Here is a 23,640-nt window from a genome sequence, read left to right as displayed (position 1 = left end):
AAGTAGAGCTCGAAGCATAAGGCGGTATCGTGGGTGGTAAACGACCATAAAGGGCCTGGAATGGTGACATCTTAATGGCACTATGGTAACTTGTGTTGTATGAAAATTCAGCCCAACCGAGAAAAGAGTGCCAAGTAGAAGGACGAGTGTGAGTGAATGCTCTCAGATATTGTTCCAAACCTCGGTTAACCACCTCGCTTTGACCATCGGTTTGAGGATGGTATGCGGTACTATGCTTGAGTGTAGTGCCACTTAATTCAAACAATTTCTTCCAAAAATCACTTAAGAACACAGAATCTCTATCGGAAATTATGGATGCTGGGAAACCATGTAATTTTACAACCATATCAGCAAATAGAGCCGCTGTACGAGCTGCAGTAAAATTGAATGGCAATGCACCAAAGTGGGCTGATTTAATAAGGCGATCAACAACCACTAAAATGACTGTGTATCCGTGAGAAGGAGGAAGTCCTGTAATAAAATCCATAGTGATGTCGGACCAAACCAGGTTCGGAACCGGAAGTGGCTGGAGCAACCCGGCAGGCGCTTGTGTGGAATACTTTGTCTGTTGGCAAGTAACACATTCTGCAATAAAACGCTCAACATCTTTTCGCATTTTAGACCAATAGAATACAGCAGACAAACGCACAAGAGTACGCTTAACACCCGTATGACCCGTGTGGACATGGGATTTTCAATGTTTTAAAAACATCCCTCCACTTTGGGGTGTTTTGGAGTCGCCACCATTCATTTTCGGAAATGGGTGAGAATGGTCACCCGAATTTGTATTTTTGAAAAACATGTCATTTTGACATTTTTTGTTGACTCTCGTTAGATAATGCATGTTTGGTCCAACCTTGATTCAAGGTAAGGGGGTCCATTTATGGAGTAGGGAAGGTGTTAGCACCCCACTATATCCACCATAGGTGGTAACCTCGGATTTGATTTTTTTGGAATAAAGAAAATAAAAATAAAAACATTTGATGTGTGCCCTCAAGTGTGAGGGGTTTTCGATGTAGGTTCAAATCATAGAGGGCACCCTTATGAAGAAGGGGCCCTTGGGTGATTTAGACCATAGTGGTGTGTGCAAAAATGTGGGAAAAGGGGAGAGTAGAAGAGGGGGTTAAAGGGAATGGTCCTTTTGTTGAACCCACCTTGACCCTTCCTTGACTTCCTTTGACCTTCCTTGACTTCTTCTTCTTTGCTTGATTTCTTTGAGAGAAGTTGGATAGTTGAGAGTTATGAGATGCAAAGTGAGTTGAGGGTTAAGAGAGAAAGGTTGAGAGAGTGATTTCCTTTTTTATCTTTTTGAGGGTTGGATGTGGGATTTTTCATTAGGGCTTGAGAGTTGAAAGTGATGAGGTTTTTATAGAGGTTGTGAGTTATTTTGAGGGGTAGAGTTGGATGAAATAATGAGAAGTGGTAGAATGGTGTGGGGTTTAAGAGAAGGATATGTGTAGATTGGTGGGGTTTGAGGAGTATTTGTGTAAGAAGGTTAAATAGGTGAGTTTTGACCCAAATGGTTTGGATCCAACCCAACCCATTTGGGTTGAGTGTTTGGTGAGGTGAGTTTAAGGTAGTAGTTGTGATTAAATGGTGTTTGGTTTAAGAGAATGGATGATTTAATGAGGTGGTTGATGATATTTTGGGAGGGTGAGGGAGATGATGACATGTGTAAAAGTGGGTGGAAGTGAAGGGTGGAGATGAGTTGATGGGAAAGGATTAGTGTTTGATTTGAGAGGATGGGTGTAGGTGTAGGTTGTAGAGATGGGTTTTGTAGGAAATGATGGAAGTAGATTAGGGGAGGGTGATAGGTTATAAGTGTTTGATTTGAGAGAATGGATATGATAGGTTAGGGTAGGGTTATGGGTTGAATTAATTTTTGGAGGGAAGTAGCACTGCATGCTTAGAGTACTATCGATCTTCCTCAAGCATATAACACCAGTATCTTAAGAAAAAATATCTATGTTTTATACAAACTCAAGTACAATCTCAATGCCTGCTTCAAGAGTGTTATTTCAAGTCACTTTTGGATTTTCTATAAATAATGTAATTGGGTTTTGAAGTCCACCCATTACAGACTCCAAAGAAAGTGAAGTTTTATGAGGGAAAAAAAAAGGTTTCTTCTTTGAATTGTTTTGTATGTTTGGGTTGGGTTGTTCCCCGTGAAAGGCTCCAAAAACAAAGTCAAGGGTGAAAAAAAAAATTCTTTTAAATGATTTTTCAATTTGACTTGGTATCTCACGCGCAAAAGACTCCCAAGAAATTGAAGTTGTTTGAAAAAATCAATCTCTCTCTCTCTCTCATTTTCATTAGTAGTAAATAGAGCCCTGCTGGGGTGACACAATTTACTGTGATTCTCACAAGTCTAACATGGACATGCATACATAACTATAATTGGTTTTTACTCGTATCACGAGAAAATACATCTATGATTATGTGCACATCCCACATCAGACTTGTGAGAATTGCAGTAAATACTTTTTATCATTTCAGCATTTTCTTAATAAATAATAAAAATAATTTGAAATTAAAAAAGAACAAAACATGTATGAGATAAACAAGGGTTCCTTTTCCTCGTTCAAATCATGGGTCTATTCCACTCTTTAATACCATTATTGTTTGTAAACACAGCATGACTAGGGCCCACTCAATGACTAGTGATTCAACTTAAGTGAGTTCTGATTGTTAGATTAGGATAGAAATAATTTATGATTTTTAATTTGTTAGAATTATATTACAGAAATTGATTTCCAGAATGTGGAATCTTGTTTGGTTAAATTATTTCTTGAAATTGATTCCACAAATCTAGAATTAAAATCTCATTAATCTTTATAAAAAAAAAGGTGACTTCTGTGTAAAATACAATAAACGGATTCTGGAATCCTAAAAAAAATGGGACCTGCCCTTTTTATGATTTTAACAGATTTCTTATTCTAATTATGGGAGAATCACTTTTTGATCCGAACCCAATTTAATATTGCAATATAAAATCAGATCATGAACATGAATCGATTTGTAGAATTTAATTTGAAAAAAATACCCCAGAAAATTTTGTGTAAATAATTATAAACTAGTTCATGAATAAATGCTTAAAGGATGTCTTGTCTCACAAGTCTAATCTTCTTGCAAATGAAGATCCGGAACAACTTGTGCAAGGTTAGAATTGTCTAAATGAATAACTGGTGGAATGCATGTGTGAGAAATCTGAATAATATGCAAGAGTTTTAGAAGCTTTTAGGGCATAAAATGGGTGGGATTTTATCGGAATCCGACTTATCCAAATTTAACGGGTTTAGACCCTTGGAATTGACCCGAAAAAAATAGGTCAAATATGGGTTGATGTCCCTTAGTCCAAGTCAGATTTAGATCAGATATGGATCCACCCTGATATCCACCTAGTTTCAAATGATATAATACTTTTAAAAAAAAATTATGTTTTTCAAAATATTTTTTTTACTACTTTTTTATAACATGAATTCTTATCAAATAAAAGAATTATAATAGTAAAATAAAATAGTATATATAGCAATTGGAAAAGAAATATAGCAAAAAATTGATGAATAAGACAGAATTATTCGACCCAAATCAAATAATTTAATCAGGTCAAATCCAAATCTAAATTTAGTGAAAGAAAAATGATTCAACTATGGTTTTAGCGAAAAGGTTCCGAGTCAGATTCAAATACGAATTCAATTAAAAAATTGGATCTTGATATGGATATAATCATATCCAACCTAAACCCGACCCATTTTAAACCTTAGAAGCTTTGATGAATCTTGTAGATTTGATATCAATCTTTAGTCCAACACCATCAATAATAACATTTTATTTGATGCATGGTTTTAAATCTCTTCTAAGATCGAGATGACTCGAAAGAGTTATCTTGATATTGTTCAACAATGAGAGGGATTAAATAACGTTATAAACTTCATACCATCTAACAAGATAAATGAGATGACTTTGACGATATTTTGAAAAACTAGGAAGAGGTCAACTTGGATTTTTTGTACTTTGATTAAAATAATTATTATTTTTTAAATCTAAATATTTATTATATAAATAAAACATGATTTTATTACTAAACATCTCATAAGCTACCTTATTTTATAAAGGAGAATGTTAATGTCCCAGACCTCATGGGGACAATAACATTGCCTACACTAATTTTTTTCAATAATACTCATCTTTATTTTATCTTTTAGTGAAAAAAATAAGAGCATGTTAATCTTTTACCCATTATAAATACATTTATTATGTCATTAATAAATGTATTTATTATGTTTGCATTGATTACCAGAGTATTTACTATATTAAAAATATATATTTAATTCAAAAATACGTAAATGCTTATTAAATTTATTATGTAAACAAGTATTTATTGTGTAAAAGACTAATATACCATTTTTTCACTAAAAAACAAAACGAGAAAATGTATTATTGAAAAAAAAAATTGTTGGACAATGCTAACATCCTCATAAAGTCTTGGACATTATTATTATTATTATTATTATTTTCATATATATATATATATATATATAGATACACAGGCATGCGAATAATTCATTATAAATTGAGTTAAATGGTTTATCTCGTACGAGATAAGTTGGCTCATCCACAACAATTAGATCTCATCCATAGACAAGACGTCAAACCGAGTTATAAAATCATGATTTTATGTAGTTACATTAATATTTGTTGATAATGAGTAATTAGTAAATTGAGTAGATTTAACATATTCAAAGGGAGAGAAAAGAAGGGTAAATTTTAGAAATTAAACTTTATATAAGAGAGTGAGAGAATGATGGGGCTTCTCTTTCATTTATTTTTTTTAAAGCCCTAAATGTAAGGCCATCGCAATTAAAATAGGTGTATTTTAGCATTTAGGACATAAAATGGAATAAACTTAACTCAAAAGTCAATTAAGCGGAAAATTATATTTAATGAGTTTAGATCCTTCGAGTAGATACAAATAAATAAATAAAAAATGGGTGGAATACGGTTTGGTGTCCCTTGAAGTGAAATATTTTAAAATATCTTTTTTAATTGCTTATCTTGGTATGAACTCCTATAAAAATAAAAGATTCTAAAGGTAAAATAGAATACTACACACCAATTAACAAAGAAACTACCAACACTCCTTTGTATACATCCGTACCATGTGAGAGAAAGAAGTCTTTTAATATAATTGAAAAAAAAAAATTTGTATACTTAATCATATTTGAGGGAAAAACTCAACGGTGATTTAGACATACCCCTTTGGTTTTAGCGAAAATAACATAAATGCCCTCATCTTCAACCTTTAGCAAAAATCCTTAATCTCTTAACTTTTTCTCCACAAAATCCATAATTTTCAATTTTAAGATTCCATTTCGTTAAACCTTAAAACCTTAAGAGCAAACTAGGATTTTTGAAAAAGTTAAAAAAAAAAAAAATGATAAATATTTTTGATAGAAAAATCAAGAATACGATGCTTAGAATTAAGGTCGAACATGTTAAAAAAGGAAATTTGTCGTAGAGGTTGGAGAGTCCAAAGACAATGGATTTTTTTTTCCCCTTTTTTACATTGATGAAATTAAGGGTTCTTTGTCTCTCGTAGAAGATTGAGACTAATGGATGTGTCATCAACTTGAGGTAGGGTTGCAATTTGGGCAGATTGGAGAGTAGATCCGACTCAACTCAAGTGGCAGAGCTCTCAACCTGAGCTCAATCCAAACTTAAGCTTCCAAATTCAAGTTGAGTTCGGATTAATCGAATAAGATAGTTTTGGATGGGTTGGACTCGTTGACCACATCTAATTTTTTAATTTTGTTTTGATTAACAAATAAATGTTATTTATATCTTAAATAAAAAATTTATATATTAAGTAAAAAAAATAAATAAATACTTTAAAATAAATAAAATATATATAATTAATATAAAATATTTATATGTTATTAAATAGCATAATATTAGAGTTGAGTTGGGTTGCTCGAACCTTCCACCCGAGCTCAACCCATGGCCAGGTCGAGTTATTTTAACCCGGGCTCAACTCATATATTATGCATAACTCGGACCAGACTTGTCCATTAATCGGATTGAGCCCGAGTTGAACTTGACTCACCCCTCCCAAGTTGCAGCCCTAGCTAGTTTGAGAGCGCAGGTCTCTCAAATATTAACCAAAACCTAGAGGGGTATGTCTAACTTCTAGATAACCCAATATTCAGCCATAGAAAGGTCAAACGAGTCAACGACGAGGAAAGTATCACATGGGCATCTTCAGGTTCAACAAAGAATCCATAAACTAAACATTATTATATAATTATTGAAGAGAAACAAGTCGTACTTTTTTTCATTTTGACTGAATCCAAGAAATCACCATGAAAAAACTAATAATAAAAAACAACGACCTTTTATCTTTAAATACCCTCTCTCCCATCCTCTCCTCACTCACCACTTATTGATAAAAGTGGTTTTTATAGATTCCTTCTAATCAATCAAAAGTGGTTTTTCTAGCATTGGAAACCATGGGTAATTGCATGGAGGCTTGTAAACTGAGGCAACAAGAAGATGAGATCAGGACACAAGAACAAGAATCAGATGGTTTTGCTAAGGAAGCTGGTTTTGAGAAGGGTGGTTTAAGGATTAAGATAGTACTGACAAAGAAGGAATTGGAGTCGTTAATGTTTGAGCTAAAGAGAAAAGATGGAAAGAGATTGGAAGATGTTTTGGGTGAGATAGAGAAAGAGAGAGAGAGAAGAAGAGATGATGATGATGTTAAAGGGTGGAAACCAACTTTGGAGAGTATCATGGAGGGTCCTGAAGTCCATGAGATGAATAGATGAACCCCCTTTTTTGTTATTTTTCTGAGTTTTTTTTTTTTTGGATGTACTATGTAGTAACATTTTGACTTAATATCATTGAGTCAAACTTGTTATTAAAATTTTCTCTTTATCAGATGTTAGTGATCGTTGCCACATTTTTTTTTGAGATAACGCTTTGACGATGTTGATTATGGTGATAATTTGAATGACAACATCCTACATGATTATGTCTTATTCATCTTCAATAAGCTCAAATCATGCTTTAATCTTACCTGAAGCCTAAATCCTAGGAAAAATTGCGGGCTGGCAGAAAGTTAAACGAACTATGATTAGGTTGTGAGATGAAGATAGAACACAAAGACGAAACCAAAAAAATAAATTGAGAAAAGGTAATTTTTCTATCGTTATCATCAACCTCTAGCTAAAGCCCTTGATTTTTGTGCTTGCGTCTAGTGTGTAGTTTTTTTACTCTGATTTTTAACGTTAAGATTATATATCTTTTAATCATCAAATCGATAGTGATCGGGTTTGCTCCCCTGATTACACTTTCGAATTTTTATATGGCCCTCCAAGTAAAAATGACTATATTTAATTGTTAAATGCATGGTAGTGTGGCCCGCATAAGAAAGAAAAAGTAGTGAAGAAAACATCTTTGACAATTATGTTACTGAAAAATCATGATCACATTTCTACACAATAGTATCTCCAAGCGTTCTTTGTACATGTAAGTCAATGATCCTATACTCTAGGTTGTAAAACTAATCAAATATTTCATTTTCCATGATCTAGGAAATGGTCAAGGTAAAATGAATTCGGTTGGCCAAAGGATTTTACTATTGAACTAAACCAAGGAAAAACATCAAAAGAAGAGTTGATTTTTTATTTTGGGGGTGGGGGTGGGGTTGGGGGTGACCGTGACATAATAACATTAGGAAATTGAAAAAATCATTTTCTAAGCGGGTGAGATGTGGAAACGTTTTCCTTCCAAAAGTGAAAAATTTTACCCCTTTTCACAATGTAAATCAATTGCTAATATAACAACATTTCTTGAATCAATTTTATGGGTTTATTTATTATTATTTTTTTATTGATGATGACGAGGTGTAAGACCCGTAGGCCCGACTAGCAAGGGCAAGGCAACTAACCTCTTAAAACACCATATCTTGCCCAAATCCCTTAGGTACTTGTTTTATGGGTGCTTGGTTGCACGATACAAATGATATAAATTGCAAAAAAATTGCGATGTCACCTAAATTCTTAAGAAATTTCAGTAAAAAGGATTTGCAACTCAAACGTATTGCAAACCATTTGCAATTTGTATTCAATTCCAATTCGTGCACATCAAAATTATAAAATACCTCTCATCAAGGATATTATTCAAATTACTAAAACATCCCTCATTAAAGATACATTTATTTACATATTATATTTATAAAAAAAAAAAAAATACATTCTCATCAAGAATATTCCTCGTCCTGAATGTATTTAGTAAAGGAAAATGTTGAAGTAACATTGAAATTGACATTGTTAAAGACATTGCTAACATGGATGTGTGTATAGACCATAGATGTGTTTCATTGAGATACAAGTGAGAAGTATCTATGATTCTGCACACCAATATCCCAAAAAATGTCAATTTCAATGTTATTCCAACAACTCTTGAGTAAATTCATATTCATATTATTGTAATAAGTACTAGGGTATATTATAATTTAATAATTTCTTTAAAGAAGTTGAACAAGTTGAAATTATATTCAAGCTTTATTTAAATAAAAAAAAAAAACGTCACTGCAAAAAAAAAAAATTATATTGAAAAAATCAATCGAATACAAGAGATGATTTCGCAGAAAGTTTCCCGATGACTGCCAAAAAAAAAAAAAAAAATTTCCACTGCAAAACTTCTGCATTGCAGATCATTCGGAAACAAGTACCAAGGGTTTCTTTATAATTTCATAGTTTCTTTGATGCGGACAAAATAATTAAAAACTGTTTCCGCCGTTTTATTGAAAAATATTTTACATTAAAAAAATCGATGAAGTACAAGAAATCATCGCAAAATAGATTTCCTACTGAGTACCAAACAATTATAAATTTTCCACTCCAAAAACTTTTGCATGGCAAGTCATTTGCATTTGCAAACGGGTGAAAAATGAGTTCCAGGTAAGAAGCATAATTTTACATCTCCAAACCAGTGATGTCAATGGGTAACTATCTAATCGAACCGGATCCTTTTTCTAGTTCTCTCTTATTGTAAAGGATTAGAGTCAGGTCTAAAATAATCCAACCATAATCATTAGATTTTATCCAATGGATACAAATGGGTATTTTATACTGTAGATAATTTACGATATTCTTTTATTTTACAATTAATGTATGTTCTATAAAGTTGTTTAATTTTTCATATCAATTATCCATTGAAACTTAAAATGAGTAAACTCTTCTAAAATTTTATTACTTTTTAATATAATTTAATTTAATTTTTAGAAAAAATCATTAACTTATGTCTTTAATATAATAAATTATAATTAAGTAATAACTTTGTAGATAATATGCTAATTTTTTTAATGAAAAAATATTTTATAATGATTTGAAATATGTTTTCTTTCTCATTCAATTTTTGAGAATCGGAACTGATGGATATTTGTGTTTTTTGGGGTTCTAGTTTTGACGGACCAGAACAAACAAGAATCAAAATAAATATAATGATTATGATTCTAAGTTCCTTAGGGACCGAATCGAAATTGGCCCATTCACACCCCTATTCCCAATCCCCACCACCATCTCCATCTCTCTCATTTTTCATGTGCAATCATAGGCATCCAAAGATGATTTGTTCAAGCTATCTTGATATTTTTGGGGGTAAGACGTTGATGGTGATTAGTCAATGAGACTCAACACGATTGAATTATTCATTTATTTCACGTCAGCAATTCTCTTGATTCTGACTACAAATGGACCAATTTAATTTTATAATGTTAAAAATATTTTTTCTATGATATTTTATCACTTAAATGTATATTTAATTAACTCAGTGAAACCGACTCGTGAGTCCTCAAGTTGACTCGACTTTCTGGGCACCGGAGTTGAGTCACAGTTTTTTTTAGTTATAAAAAAATAGCATTGATTGAAGATGGGAAAATGGGGGCCAGTAATAGAACAAGAATCAAATTTTATTTGGGTTTGGGGGAATGAATTCAGCCTACAAGAGAAATCAGAATTCAGAGGAGTTGTTGAGAGATTCTAATGGAAACAACCTCACCGTCGGCTCCAGCTCTCATCGCTTGGTACGTTACGTGAAGACCTGCTGCCATTGAAGCCAAAGCGAAATCATAAACTGTAAGTAAAATATAAGCGTTTGAGGCAGAGTATCTAACAGCTAACATGGAAAGATGACTCGTAGGGATTATGCAGCAAAGATTCGCAAGGAAAAATAACTGATCCCTATGAAAGATGTGATTTTTACTCCATCACAGCCGTACGTTTCACTCTCCATACTCCACTAAACAAACAGCTGAGACTAGAAGAATGATACACATTTTATAACTCATCTCCTTGGGAATCCCTAGGAAATTTCTCTCATCTCAAACGTTCATTTGATGGAGACGCACCAAATGTCATTTGAGGGAAGTGTTTTCAAACGGAAATACCTGTCCTTCGGATAAAGGGCTTATGAGAACAAGCCATTTGACCAATTCGGACCTATGTCCGTTTGTATAGACTGTCCGATGAAAATTTTAATGGGCTGTGGGCCACTTATTGGATGGCCTAGATCAACGGGGCAAGGCCTCCATTATTAGATCCAAAGATACATTAGGTTGTCAAAGAGATTACTAATTAGGTCAATACCGTCGTTTTGCTGCAGATTGGTGTTGACAGCTACAGCGTGGAGAGCAACCCGAGCCTTGGGTTGCCAGTCACTGGGTTTCGCTGCCCATGACTTGAGATCCAAGACCTCTGCACATTATTTTCAAAATCTTAAGTTATTAGTAAAATATGAAAATCTAAGTAAGTTATTCATAAAATATGGTTTGATTTTTAGAGGATCTTGCCATTAATCAAATTATATTTATTGTTTCCAAAATCTTTTCTTGAAAAAGAAATTTTGAAAATTTTATATTTTAAAATTATTCCCAAAAGAGGGGTGCTAATTTTGAGCCTGTTGACCCCGTAATCTGGTACAGTTCATAGCGAAAAAGAATGGTTAGGGTCTGTGATGCTTGAACCCACAAAGGTAAGGTGAGGCTCAAAAATTTTCGACCCATTAAATCCAGACTAAATCCAAATCGGGCAGGGCCTAATAGTGTCCATAAATGTATTATTTTCTAATAAAATATATTATAAGTAATATTTTTAATTTCATCTCTAATCAGTTTTTTAATAGGGATAGAGATTGGACCTCTATTTTGAGGAAAAATGATAACAAACAATTCCAAATGATTTAAAAAACTGTCTGAATTTAATCTTTTATAGAACCAACATTCAACCAAGCCCAGTTAGACCTGTTAGGGCCAAGTATAGTCCCGCCTCTTTAGGGCCGGGTTAGGGCTCAACCAAGCATCGCTCGGCCACTAACAGACTTGTTTCAATATGAATCATGGTTGATCACTTTATGATAACTGGTTTGGTCCAGTTTTTAAATTACGAATAAGGATTTAATCTATTATGTTTGTATGATTTTTCCGTTTTTTGTTTTAATGGAGAATAAATTTTTTTTTGGTTAGTTGATGATGTAGTTTTTAGGTTTTACCTGTTGTGGAAGGGTCCTTGAGGTGCTTAATGTCAAAAATCCCCCCTGTGGCTCCGTCTGAGTGCTTCTTGATCTGATGGGATCCGATCTCTTGGTACTGCCAGCTCCCATCCTTGTACCCCACGTTCAGAAACAACTCTATATGTCTCGCATCTAGCGTCTGCATCGTCCCTACAAAATATATGGACAAAGTTACGGTCAATAAATTTACCACTTTTTTGTTTCACACTTTCAAAAAATGTCATTTTGTAGAGTATAGGGAATGGCTAAGACGGGAAGAAAAATACAAATTTTGGATCAGGAATGATTTCCTATATGATCAGTTCAATGGGAATTCCTAAGGAATATCTCATTTTCCCGTCTCAGCTGTTGTTGGACGTGTTGAATCTTCTTCACAAAAAAGGACACGGCACACAAGTTATGCGTTAATTGTTTCGTTTTTTACATCAAATATTGTCTGAGGTTGGAGCGATCCAAAAATCAATATATCAAACTAGCTAGTTCTCTACTGATATCTAATTCCATTGGGCTTCCTTAGGCAGGTCCCTTGAGTCTCATATCTGGCTGCCTATCAACTTTGAATTCGATTTATTGTTGAACCAAACGTGATGATTGAGATTTCAAGAAAGGGGATCAGAGTACAGATTTGTTGGGGGTTCGTTTCTCTTGAAAATCTTGGCAATAGGTTACAAATAGGGCTGTCAATGGGCAGGCTGGGCCTTAACGAGATGATGCAAATTAGGCCTCAAAATCCTAACTCGGACCTGGTCCATTTAATGGCCGGACTGAGACAAATAAAAAAAAAAGTCCATATCCAAGACTGACCCAACAATACGCACGAATTCTGGCGTGTGGCCCACATATTTTACATATGAATATAATTATAAAATATGTGCAATAGTTAAATAATCGGGCCAGGCGCCAACGGCCTTAGATCCTAAGCCCGAACCATACATGAATCGGGCTAAATTGTATCTCCGTTTCGCCCGATAACTAAATGAACGTAGCTAAATGAGCCTAGTTAAACACTTAGACTAGCCTGACCTGGTCCAAAGTCTGGCCCATGGACAGTCCTTGCGGTCTTACCTCAAAAGAGCAATGCCGCATAGCATGTGGACATCATAGGGGAATTTATGACGTGGAAGTGTGTAAGAATCATAGATGCTTTTGACGTGGAAGTGTGCAGGAACATAGATGCTTTCCATCGAGATCTCAATCGTATCCCGATGAAAAGCCTCCCCCCACCCCCTCCCACCCCACCCCACCCCAACATGGCATCAAAAATTAGCTAAGATAGGATAAAAAAACATGGATTTCCAAGGAATTAGTGTACATATATTTTCTTGGATTCATTTCGTACTCTCCCATCTTGGTTTGAGGTTCGGTTTTTTCTTTTTTCTTTTTTCTTTTTTCTTTTTTTTTTTTTTTTTTTTTTTTTCCCATTAGAAAAAGAGTCATGATGCACACGGTCATGATTTGAGTACGCGGCTGATGTGGTAAGGACACAGAAGCATAGATCGTTTTCATCAGAATACACAGAAAAAGATGTGCGATTGTGTGCTCTTGCCACTTCAGCCACGTACCCAACCCCTTACCAAGACCACGCATTCATCATTATATTTAGAAAATGTAGTAAATACGTAATTCTATGATGATATAGATTGCATGGACTTTTCTAGCCTCAATCGTGCTTGAGTCTCTCCATCGAACAGACGGTTAGGATTCGAAGAAAAAAACTGATTTCCTAGAGATCAGTCTGATCTTCTAGGGATTAGAAACATTTTCCTAAGGATGCATTTACTGGGGAATCGAAAGCATCCCATCCGTCAGTTCGATTGAGAGCCTCAACCCATAAATTCGTGAACTTCTCACCTTCGCATGTGTCGAGGTTGCAGACAGGGCATCGAACGAGCTGTAGATCTGAAAAAGCCAAGTGCGAGTTACAAATTGACCATAGTCCACTTGATCCTTCCATTGCTATAACTATGAGATCATCTCCAAAGAAAAACCGAGGGCAATTTAGTCAGTTCGTTACCAGCTATCCAAATTCCAGTTTTAATGTTCTTTAAGATGAAAGAACCGGTACTCTGCAACATTTTCTCTATAGTCTCTCCTTGTGGGATTTTGGCTGGAGATAACAGTTTCTCAGTCAGGAGAGCGGCGGATGAGTCAAAGAAGAGTGCTCCGATTCTCATCCAATCTAACACGTTCCATGCACAAAAAAAATAAGAGTAATCACAATCATAATATATAAACTCATTTAAGTTCCTTGGTTCTAATCCTAAACAATTATATTAGAATAGACTTTTAATTTAAAGAAGCACCACTTAATAGTAAGGCCAAATTTATAATATATATATATATATATATATATATAAAAATTTGAAAATTCTGATCTCCAACGAACTTCTTCCGGAAAACGTGTATGTTCTTCTCGTAATATCCGTTCGTTGGACCTTAGAAAACTTCATAAAAGAAAAGAAAAATGTTAAAAACTGACTACTAGAAGTCTACGACACTGCTTTCAACACCGAGCACATGTGGAGGTGTGCCCAGAACCATAAATATCTCTCTGTGCACACCTCCGCATCAACGCAGTGTCTTGTGTAGTCATCCTAGCATTACTCAAAAGAAAATCATTCTCACCAATGTGCTTCTCTTGTTGACGAAATAGGTAAGCGTGACTCCCATCTGCAAAAGAGTACGTGTCAAGTGTTTACTTGATGAGACCGTTTTGGAAAATACCATCGGCAAACGAATGGCTAAGATGGGAAGATACACCGGGATTCTCATCATGGAAGATTAAACCGGCTAATCTAGAGGAAATCTGTGGTTTTTCCTCATCTCAATCTCAAGTTCTCAACCATATGTTAGATGGATCCTTAAAAATCTGACTGTTATACATTTGAGTACACGATGGTGATAATCAGATCCATTGTAAATCATTCATCACAGATTGTTTTGACACGTGGCAAGCATGCAAAGGAGATGAGTATTACCAAAAGCTGAAGCGTAGAGTTTGCTCCATTTGAAGGCGACACGCTGCATGGGCTCGGGGACCTGAAGATCGCGGAGACAGGCGAACTTCCATACACTTTCTTCTTCCATGATGAGGTGGTGGAACCAACGGTTTGTTGATCCCAGCATCACCAGGGATTTCCCCCCTAAGTACTTCGCGATCTCTGTCCACACGTCATCTTCATACCTTTTTTGACAATAATAAAAATACATATAAATTAACAATAAATCATAGTTTTAAGATATTATAACAAATAAATATATTTATTTGGGTCACCGATTTGACTCGCTATTGTCGAGTTGACTCTATCCATGAACATTGGAGTTTTATTTTATTTTTATTTTTTTTAATAGAGAGAGACCAAAAAAAAAAAAAAGTTACATGAAATAATTAAACAAATTATTGAGATTAGAGGAAAAACAGACTTCCTAGAGATCAGAACTGATCTCCCAATCAAATCGTTCATTTGATGGAAACTCCGATAAAATTATTTGAGTTTTTAATTATTATATTTATAAAAGATAAAAAAGAGAGAAAAAAAAAATGTTGCATGAAATAATTAAACAAATGATTGAAATTAGAGGAAAAAAACAGACTTACTAGAGATCAGAACAATTTACTATGGACCAATAACGTTTGGTATCTCTAGGAAGATAACCAATCAAATCGCTCGTTTGATGGAAATCCTCAAACGTCGTTTGAGATTAGTGTTTTCTTAACGTTAATGGTGGAAGAACGTTCATGTACGGCCGAAATCAGAATAAAATAATAAAACAGCTGAGAAATTGTAGCACAGCTGAGAAATCTCTCTTCGGAAAATACAGATCGTGAAGAATTGGAGCTGAGAAAGTCGATTTAAAGCTTTTTAGATCGTGAATAGATGGATCTGAGAATTCAAATTTCAGAGCTTCAAAGGTCTCCGAAGGAAGCAGCCAAACTCGATTTGGATTTCTCTCAGCTTCGAAGGTTTTCAGGATGGATCTGAGATTTTCAAGTAGTTCTATAATCTGAGAACTAATAACCAAATCCTTATGTTCTAATAATTTTTAATTTTAAATCTAAGTTCAATTATGAGAGATTAAACATCAATTAAAACCTTGATTCTCGATCTATTCAAGTTCAATTAAAAATATTTGAACATGTTTCGATTCGATCAGTCACTTGTACTACTAATTCCTGAAACTTTTAGTGCTGGAATGTGTCAATCAATTACGAACAATTAAAACATCGAAAATGAAACAATAAATCGAGATCAAAATGCAATCGAGTCAGCCTTTTGTACTACTGAAACTCTCAATGCATGAAGATTCCAGTGTTGTTCTGTATTCTGGAATTGAAACCACCGAAATAATCACCAGATCTAAATGTTAAAGATCGAAAACAACATGAAATTCAAAAAATAATAAATCAAAAACATAAAAAATTAACCAAAATTTCTTGCAGAGATAGAAATCACATAACAGAGCGAGGAAGATCGTGAGAGAGATTACCAGTTGAAGTTAGAGTGCGGAGTGAGGAAACTCGATCGAGGAGAAGTGCAGGAGCAAATCGAATTGTCTCTTCTCATTCGTTTCCCCATTTTCCCTTTTTTTTCTTCGATTTCCCTCTTTTGCTTTCGTTTTGTGAGAGAAATAAAGAACTGAAAATACGAAACACTTTGAACGGCTATTTATAGGCGCGCGAACATTAAAATTTCAAAGCAGAATGCTATTTCTCCACTTTGCCCACCAGAAAACTCAATTTAACTTTTTTAGTTATTTGGTGGAAAGGGGAAACCTGATAATGATAAGGGTAGTTTGGTCCTAAGATGATACAAAGCTTATTGGCTATTTTGGTTATTAAACTCAGATCAAAATATAATTTTTGGGATATCGGGACCATTAAATTATTACGAGTAAAGTTTTGCTGTTAGTAATGAAGCTGTTATACTGTTATACGAACAAAAAACTGCCATATGTCCTTCCAAAAGTAACAGGCGAGAGACTACTTTTTGTTCTAACATAGCAACTCTCTAAAGAATACGTGGCAGTTCACTATTGATTCAATACCATCATATAATAAGAGTCTGATCCTATGGATACCTGGCATTTTTTAGACGATCAAAAGGCTCTCATTAAGAAAGAAAAATAGAATAATGATAACTTGACTCTTAAAAAAAAAAAATCAACCGACGTGGATAGTGCATAGGACCATAGATTTTTTCATACATATCTCGAGGAAAAAATTTGTGGTTTCATACACAAACCACGTTAGTTGAGCATTTTTTTTTTTCTTTTCTTTTTTTTGAGTCAATTACGCTGTTGAGAAAAATAATACCAATATGCTTCTGTACACACATCTATGTCATTAATGTGTGAAACAATGTCAATTTTAATTTAATTTAACATTTTCCTTCTATTATTATGAGTTGATTATTTTGAAGAGTCGTGCTGACGTGACATTAGGATTTATTCAGATTCTCACATTTCTGAGGTGGGGTGAGCACATAATTTCAGATGTATTTGTTTAAGATACAAGTAAAAAAGCATCTACATGTTGGAAATGTGAAAATCAAAGTAAATCCAATGTCACCCCAGCATTAGTGTATTTATATTGCATCTATCCAAACAAACTTTCTTAGCTTAAAATAAAATTATTTAATGTTCATTTGCACTCATAGCATTGATAGAAATGCATCCATAGACCTTTCAAGAGTACTTTGAATCATTGGATTTTGGGATGGAGTAACCATCATCGACATTCATGTTCTTCCTACGTGAGTGACAAAGGAAGGATGATTTTTTTTAAAGATAAAATTACTTGATAGACCCTGAGGGATGGACTTCTTCCAAATGCCCCCAACTTTTGTGTTGTAATTTGAAAGCTCACATAGTCAGCTTACTATTTCTCAATGCCTCGTTCACTTCCCCTCATATAATGATCAATATAAGAGAAAAGTGGCCGAGATCAATCATTTTGAATGAGATAAAGGTCAAGATCAATGACTTGAAGCCCTTGATCGAGATTTATAAATCTATATCAATGATTTAAATCGTCAAAGTCGTAATTCAGCATCAAGATAAACCATTTTATGTTAGAAAATTTGAGTTCCACCTTTTGTAACTCTATATCAATGATCTAAATGGGCAACACCAACGCTTGTAAAAAAGTCAATATTAAAAATTGGATGTCATAAACCGAGATCAACCAATTTGAATGAGAAAATGATCAAGATAGATCATTTGTAGTTATATATCGACTTAAAACTTTGAAAACAATGCGTGTAAAAAAGGTCAATATTGATGATTGGATCAACATTGGTCAAATCAACCTTAATTTTATTGACATCGACCCTTGAATAGTTGAGATCGACAATTTAATAGTTAAAAAAATGTGCATGAGGGAAAGGTGTGAGGGGGCATTAGAAAAAGAAAAAGTTTACATTCAACGACAAATTTAATAGGAAAATGCTAAAGTACCTTTAAAATATATATCAATTCTCACATCATTGACGTGGATGTGTGTATGAAACCATAGATGCTTTTCATCGAGATACGAGTGAAATGCATCTATGGCTATGTGTGCACCTCCACATCAACAATGTGAGAATCGATGTACATTTCAATGTTACTCTAGCGCGACTCAATTTAATAATCTATCTCGATATGCGAAAAGCAAAATAACAAATAATTTTGTTAATTTTGATGAAAATAGTGATATGGATGCAAGTACACTCGCTCAACAAAATGTTCTTTTCTAATTAACAATCAAATGAAATAAAAATGATGATGTCACGTGTCTTTCTTCTCTCTCAGCTTCGCGCTTGATTAATTGAGAAAACGATTTTACTTCTGAAGAAAAGTTTGAAGGTTTGATATTCTTCTTTAGAGTTGTTGAGGCTTAATTTTTTGTAGAGGATTTACATAGATTTTCTACCCTTCGAGCTTCTTGCTTATTCGAGTGAAAAAGATTTCTTGTCTTATATAGAAAGATTCATTAAACTTATCTTCTCTATAACTAGAGTCTAAATTTTTGTCGAAGAACTTTACTTATTCTTTAAGTTAGAGTTCGAGAGCTTCTTTTTTTCAAAAAGGATAAAAAAAAAAAAAATTATCTTCTACGAAAAAAAATGGTCCAAGATCCCTCCAAATGGTTTAGACTTTGGTATATAGACTTAGGGTGAATTGACTTTTCAATTATGCCTCCCAATTTATTGGGTTTTGACTAAATAGTTTTAAGGTCAAATTGGTCCAACTTCGATTTTTGTGATTATAACTTTTTGTGTATTCACCTATCTACTTGGTTGTATCGCCCATTACTAGGCTATTTTATTATTGGACTGACCCATTTTGATGGATTTGTTGTCTAGGTGATGGACCAACCCACTTTATTTCATGTGTGTGCCTAGTAATTAACATTGATCACTTAGACTTGTTTGGGATATGGATTTATCTATGAAAAACCAAGTTTTGATTGTAGAAAGCCCATTCCTAGTTAATGAATCCAAATAAAATTTTGAGATTTATGAAGGATTTAGGGATTATCTTGCAATTTTGATGTTTACATTTACTGACTAGGCTATCAAGTTATCACTAATTAGGAGGTGTTTAGAAGAAATCCCTCTTTTAAAAAACTATGGCAATTAAGAAAAGAAAGTTACGTAAGTTGTTTGCACCATAATATCCCCTTTATCTCAATATAACAATATTGATATAAATACATTAACTGATCTTTCCAGGAGTACTTTGGATTGAAAATTTTGTTTTCTTTATTTGGTTAGGCAAGCAAGAGATTAGTGGTCAGCATGAATGTGGGTTCAACAAGTTTTGAACGTAGGAGTTGGGATCAACCCTCCGCACACCGAACCAACAAGGTAAAGTTGGCACCCTTATTGGATTGAATGGTTTTGGAATGGAATTATCATGATCGCTTGTACAAAATGGTTAAAGCTAAGGTAAGCCTTCCCTCGAGATGTCAGATGTGACATGCCCCTTGATAAAAGTTAGCATTGTTAAGTGGTTGTGAAATAATGTTGATTTCAAATTTTTTTTAATTAATTATCACAGCATCACTTAGTTGATTTATCAAAATACCTATTATTACAAAACCTCTCAAGGTAAGACCAATCACAATTTGTATCCTCGATTAAGTGAAACATTATGATGCCTTGAACATATAAATTTGGAATAACCCCTTCGGAAAAGCCAATCCATATCCAAAATGGTAAAGGTATTATACCACCTGGACCTTTCTTTGTAATCACTTTTATGGTATGATGTACTCATCTAATCTTAACAATCAAATCAAATAAAAATGATGATATCATGTGTCTTGTTTTTTCTTTGGGCTTCACACTTGATCAATTAACAAAGTAGTTTTATTTCTGAAGAAGAGTTTGGAGGTTTGGTCTTTTTTGGAGTTGTTGAGACTTTATTTTTTATAGAGGATTTATGTTGATTTTATAGTCTTCGGGTTTCACACTTTTTCGGGTGAAAAGAATTTCTTGACTTGTAGAGAAGATCAACTTTTAAACTCGATCTTCTCTACAATCGAGGTCCTAGTTTTTGTTGAAAAACTTTGAAAGTTAGCATTATTAATTGGCTTTGAAATAATGTTGATTTTATATATTTGTAAATAATTAAAATAGCATTTTATAGTCAATTTATCAAAATACATATTATTACAAAACCTTTCACGGTAAGACCAATCAACTAAATCCTCTATTAAGTGAAACATCACGATGCCTTGAACAAAGCAATTCGAAATAACCATTTTGAGAAATCCCATCCATATCCCAAATGGTAAAAGTATTATAACCCTTGGGCCTTTCTTTGTAATTATATTTATGGTATGATGTACTCGTCTGATATTAATAGTATCGTTCAAATTTCATTTCATAAACCTTATTCAAATGAAAATATCATTAAAATCAAAAACATCTACCCCACTTGATCAAGATCGAACATGTACACTTTGTTTTTATACGAAATTTAAACTCATTTTCTGTTTCTTATTCATTTTGTTTGAATCATCTATTATTCAAGAGTAATGTTGAAGTGACTTCCTAGGACACTACGTTCGACATTGAGCCAACATGGAGACATGCGTAGAACCATAGACATTTCCTCGAGATACAAGTTATAATCATCTATGGTTCTATTCACAACTCCCTGTTAGCTCAGTATCGAATGTAGTATCGTAGGAAGTCATTCTATTATTTTCTATTATTCAATATTTTCATTGTCTTTGAGATTTTATCACATACTAGATTTTGCTTGTGTGTCTACGACAAGGGCATCTTCTTTGGGTTTAAAGCGGTAAAAGGGAAAATACAATAAAGTTAGAGTGGTGTTATTGGAAAATGAATAAAAAATGAAAGATAGTAAAATTGGAAGAACGGGGGAGGGGGGGGGAGATGAAAAATAATAAAATTTAACATGGTAAAGTGAAAAGGCAATAAAGTAAGGATAGTGTGTACCCCACTCTACTGTAAGTACCTAACGTAATGTTTTATTACATAAACTAGAGTTTGCCTGTGTCGATGGCACAGGCATGCTCTTAGGGGTTAAAGGGGTAAAAGATTAAAGATAATAAAATTAGAAGGATGTTATTGAAATGTGAATGTGATGAAAGACAATAAAGTTGAAGGGGGTGAAAATGTAAAACAATAAAGTAGGTGGTGTGAATCCCACTCCACTGTAAGTGGGGGTAGTTAGTATGGACCTCACTCCACCTACGGTGGAGTGAGATGTTTGTACGCCACAATTATATTTTATTATATAGATATTCCTTATAGATGTTCATCCATTCTCTTATTCAATAATGATCTTCATTGACAAATTTTTAAACAAAGTCAATTCAAATTGAGATTAACAACTTCAAATTATACAATAGGCATAGGTAGAAGTATTAAAATGAATACCCAGGATTCTTTTATATGCACGGATAAAATTTCATTTTTTTGTCTAAAAGAAAAGAAATGAGATATTTTTTTCTTTTTAAACTCATAATTGAACACTAGTTACAATACTTATGCACGGAGATAACATTAGTTTTATTTTTGAATTTTTTACTTGCAATACCATGGTTTGCATGTGAGGATCTTACACAATAGCTATGCGGAGTATCAATCCCATGAGCATGGTTCAAAACCCGTTGAACTCATCTTCAATTGTATAAATACAAAATACCATGATCAAAATATTTATCTTCGAGATGTGTATTAGAAGGATATTTATAAATCATAATTATTAGAGTTGGTATTCGCACGGTCAAGATCATGCGTTTTCACATGAGTCATTCTTCCCAAGTCATTGGAACCCAACCCATATTAATCTAGTGACTTGTGAAGAATGATTCATGAAAAAAAAAAAAAAAAAAAAAACATGATCCCAACTATTTAAATTAAAAATTCTACAATTGAAATTTATCCTGAGATAAGTTTCTCTGAGCTGTATGTAATGGAGATATGTAGAAATCTCAATCCTTGGATTTTGTGTTTACATGGTCGATATCATGTGTTTTCTCATGATTCATTCTACATGAATCATTGAAACTCTTCATACTTTGCTTTTTTAAAACTTTGTCACAAATTCTCCATTTTACAAAAAAAAAAAAAAAAAAAAAAAAAAACATTTATTTTTAAATGATAAGATTATCCCTCCTGTACCAAGATTGATCATAAATTATAAAAGGATAATTTATTAACTTACAATGTTGAACTCAACACATCAAACACCATTACAATATTAACTATTATTAAAAAAACAAAAATAGCCCTCGTGCCATTGGTACAATTTCTTAGAAGGTTAGTTAGGTGTTTGTTGACATCAAAATATGGTTGATCAAAGATGTTCTTACATTTACGCCTAATCTTATTTTTATCAAACTCATTTTCACTATAATGAAAAAAATTACAATTTTACGACCCTATACATAATCTAGGTAGTTGGTTTTCTAAATCCCATCCAACTACATGGAGTGGGGTCCACACCACACTACTCCCCTTTCTTCTACACCCTTCCAATTTAATTATCATTCATTTCCCCCCTTTTTTTAAATAATATCCCTTCAAGTTTACTATCTTTCCTCTTTTACCATATTTTTCAATAGTATCTTCTCTAACTTAACTATTTTCCCTATTTTACCTATTTAATCTAAGGGGTGTCAACGGGTACCCATTTACTCAAAATCAAACCAGAATCGAAATTGAAAAATCCTGATTTTGATTCCCTTTTTATTAGAACCAATTAAAGTTGTGTCTAGTATGAAACCAAACATATAAGAACTGGAACCATTAGGTTCTATCCAATGGGTACCTAGGACCAATTTATTTATTTTTCATTTATTTTTACATTATACATGATTTTTGATTTTCCTATATTTTAAAATTAACATGTACTATATTATATAAAGTTCTACAATTTTTCATATAAAATAAATATTGGAGGTTAAAATGACTCATTTATTCTTAAAGTTTATTACTTGTAAAGAATATGATTTTTAATTATTGAAAAAACCATTAAACCATATTTTTAGTGGAGTAAATTATAATTAAGTTGTTACTTTGCAGATAATATGTTATTTTTTAGAATAATCTTTTTATAAAGATTATTATTATTATTATTTTGCTTCTATTTGATTCTTGAGAATTGCAATCGATGGGTATCCAAGATTTTTGGCTATATCGGTTTCAATTCCACTTATTTTAAATCGGATATAAAATCAAAAAAATATAGTGATTATGGTTCTAACTTTATTAGGACTTGAACCAAAACTGACCAATTGACACCCATTCTTCAATCCCAAATAGGACGCACGCCCCCTTTACCTAATTTCTTAACAATACTTCCTCAACTTTATTATTTTGCATTTTTACCCCTTTAGCCATAATTTTTAATAATAACCCTAATTTTATTATTTTTTGTTTTTACCCTCCTTAACTTCAAAGAGGATGCTCATGTCGTAGGCACCATCAAACTCTAGTCTATATAATAAAACACTACGGCTAGTCCTAGTTTGTTACAACTGTGGGGGTGGGGGTGTGGGGTAAACGTCCTTCCAACTATAGTTCAATGGGATCCACATTACCC

General features: G+C 33.3%; 2 protein-coding genes across 3 annotated transcripts; one reads left to right on the top strand and one right to left on the bottom strand.

The window, feature by feature from the left end:
- The first annotated feature begins 6,506 nt into the window (after positions 1 to 6,506).
- LOC147407935 (uncharacterized) lies at positions 6,507 to 6,824 on the top strand. Its single transcript, XM_086432641.1, has one exon. The coding sequence runs from the start codon at positions 6,507 to 6,509 to the stop codon at positions 6,822 to 6,824; it is 318 nt and encodes a 105-aa protein (XP_086288767.1).
- Positions 6,825 to 9,637: 2,813 nt separating this feature from the next.
- LOC147407934 (putative F-box protein At3g61730) lies at positions 9,638 to 16,188 on the bottom strand. 2 transcript variants are annotated; one of them, XM_086432867.1, is made up of 8 exons: positions 16,060 to 16,188; positions 14,550 to 14,755; positions 14,197 to 14,241; positions 13,586 to 13,750; positions 13,423 to 13,470; positions 11,551 to 11,721; positions 10,650 to 10,757; positions 9,638 to 10,107 (listed from the first exon to the last, which is right to left on the bottom strand). In XM_086432867.1, the coding sequence occupies exons 1-8, from the start codon at positions 16,146 to 16,148 to the stop codon at positions 10,022 to 10,024; spliced, it is 918 nt and encodes a 305-aa protein (XP_086288993.1). In that variant the 5' UTR covers positions 16,149 to 16,188; the 3' UTR covers positions 9,638 to 10,021. The 2 variants fall into 2 exon arrangements, with proteins under 2 accessions (XP_086288993.1, XP_086288994.1); XM_086432868.1 differs by having other exon boundaries at positions 9,638 to 10,104.
- Between the last annotated feature and the right edge of the window lie 7,452 nt (positions 16,189 to 23,640).

This window comes from Akebia trifoliata, chromosome 3, assembly GCF_017979445.1.
Source record: "Akebia trifoliata isolate Shusen 1 chromosome 3, ASM1797944v1, whole genome shotgun sequence".
NCBI classification, from domain to species: domain Eukaryota; kingdom Viridiplantae; phylum Streptophyta; class Magnoliopsida; order Ranunculales; family Lardizabalaceae; genus Akebia; species Akebia trifoliata.
This window is presented reverse-complemented; position numbering and strand designations above follow the sequence as displayed.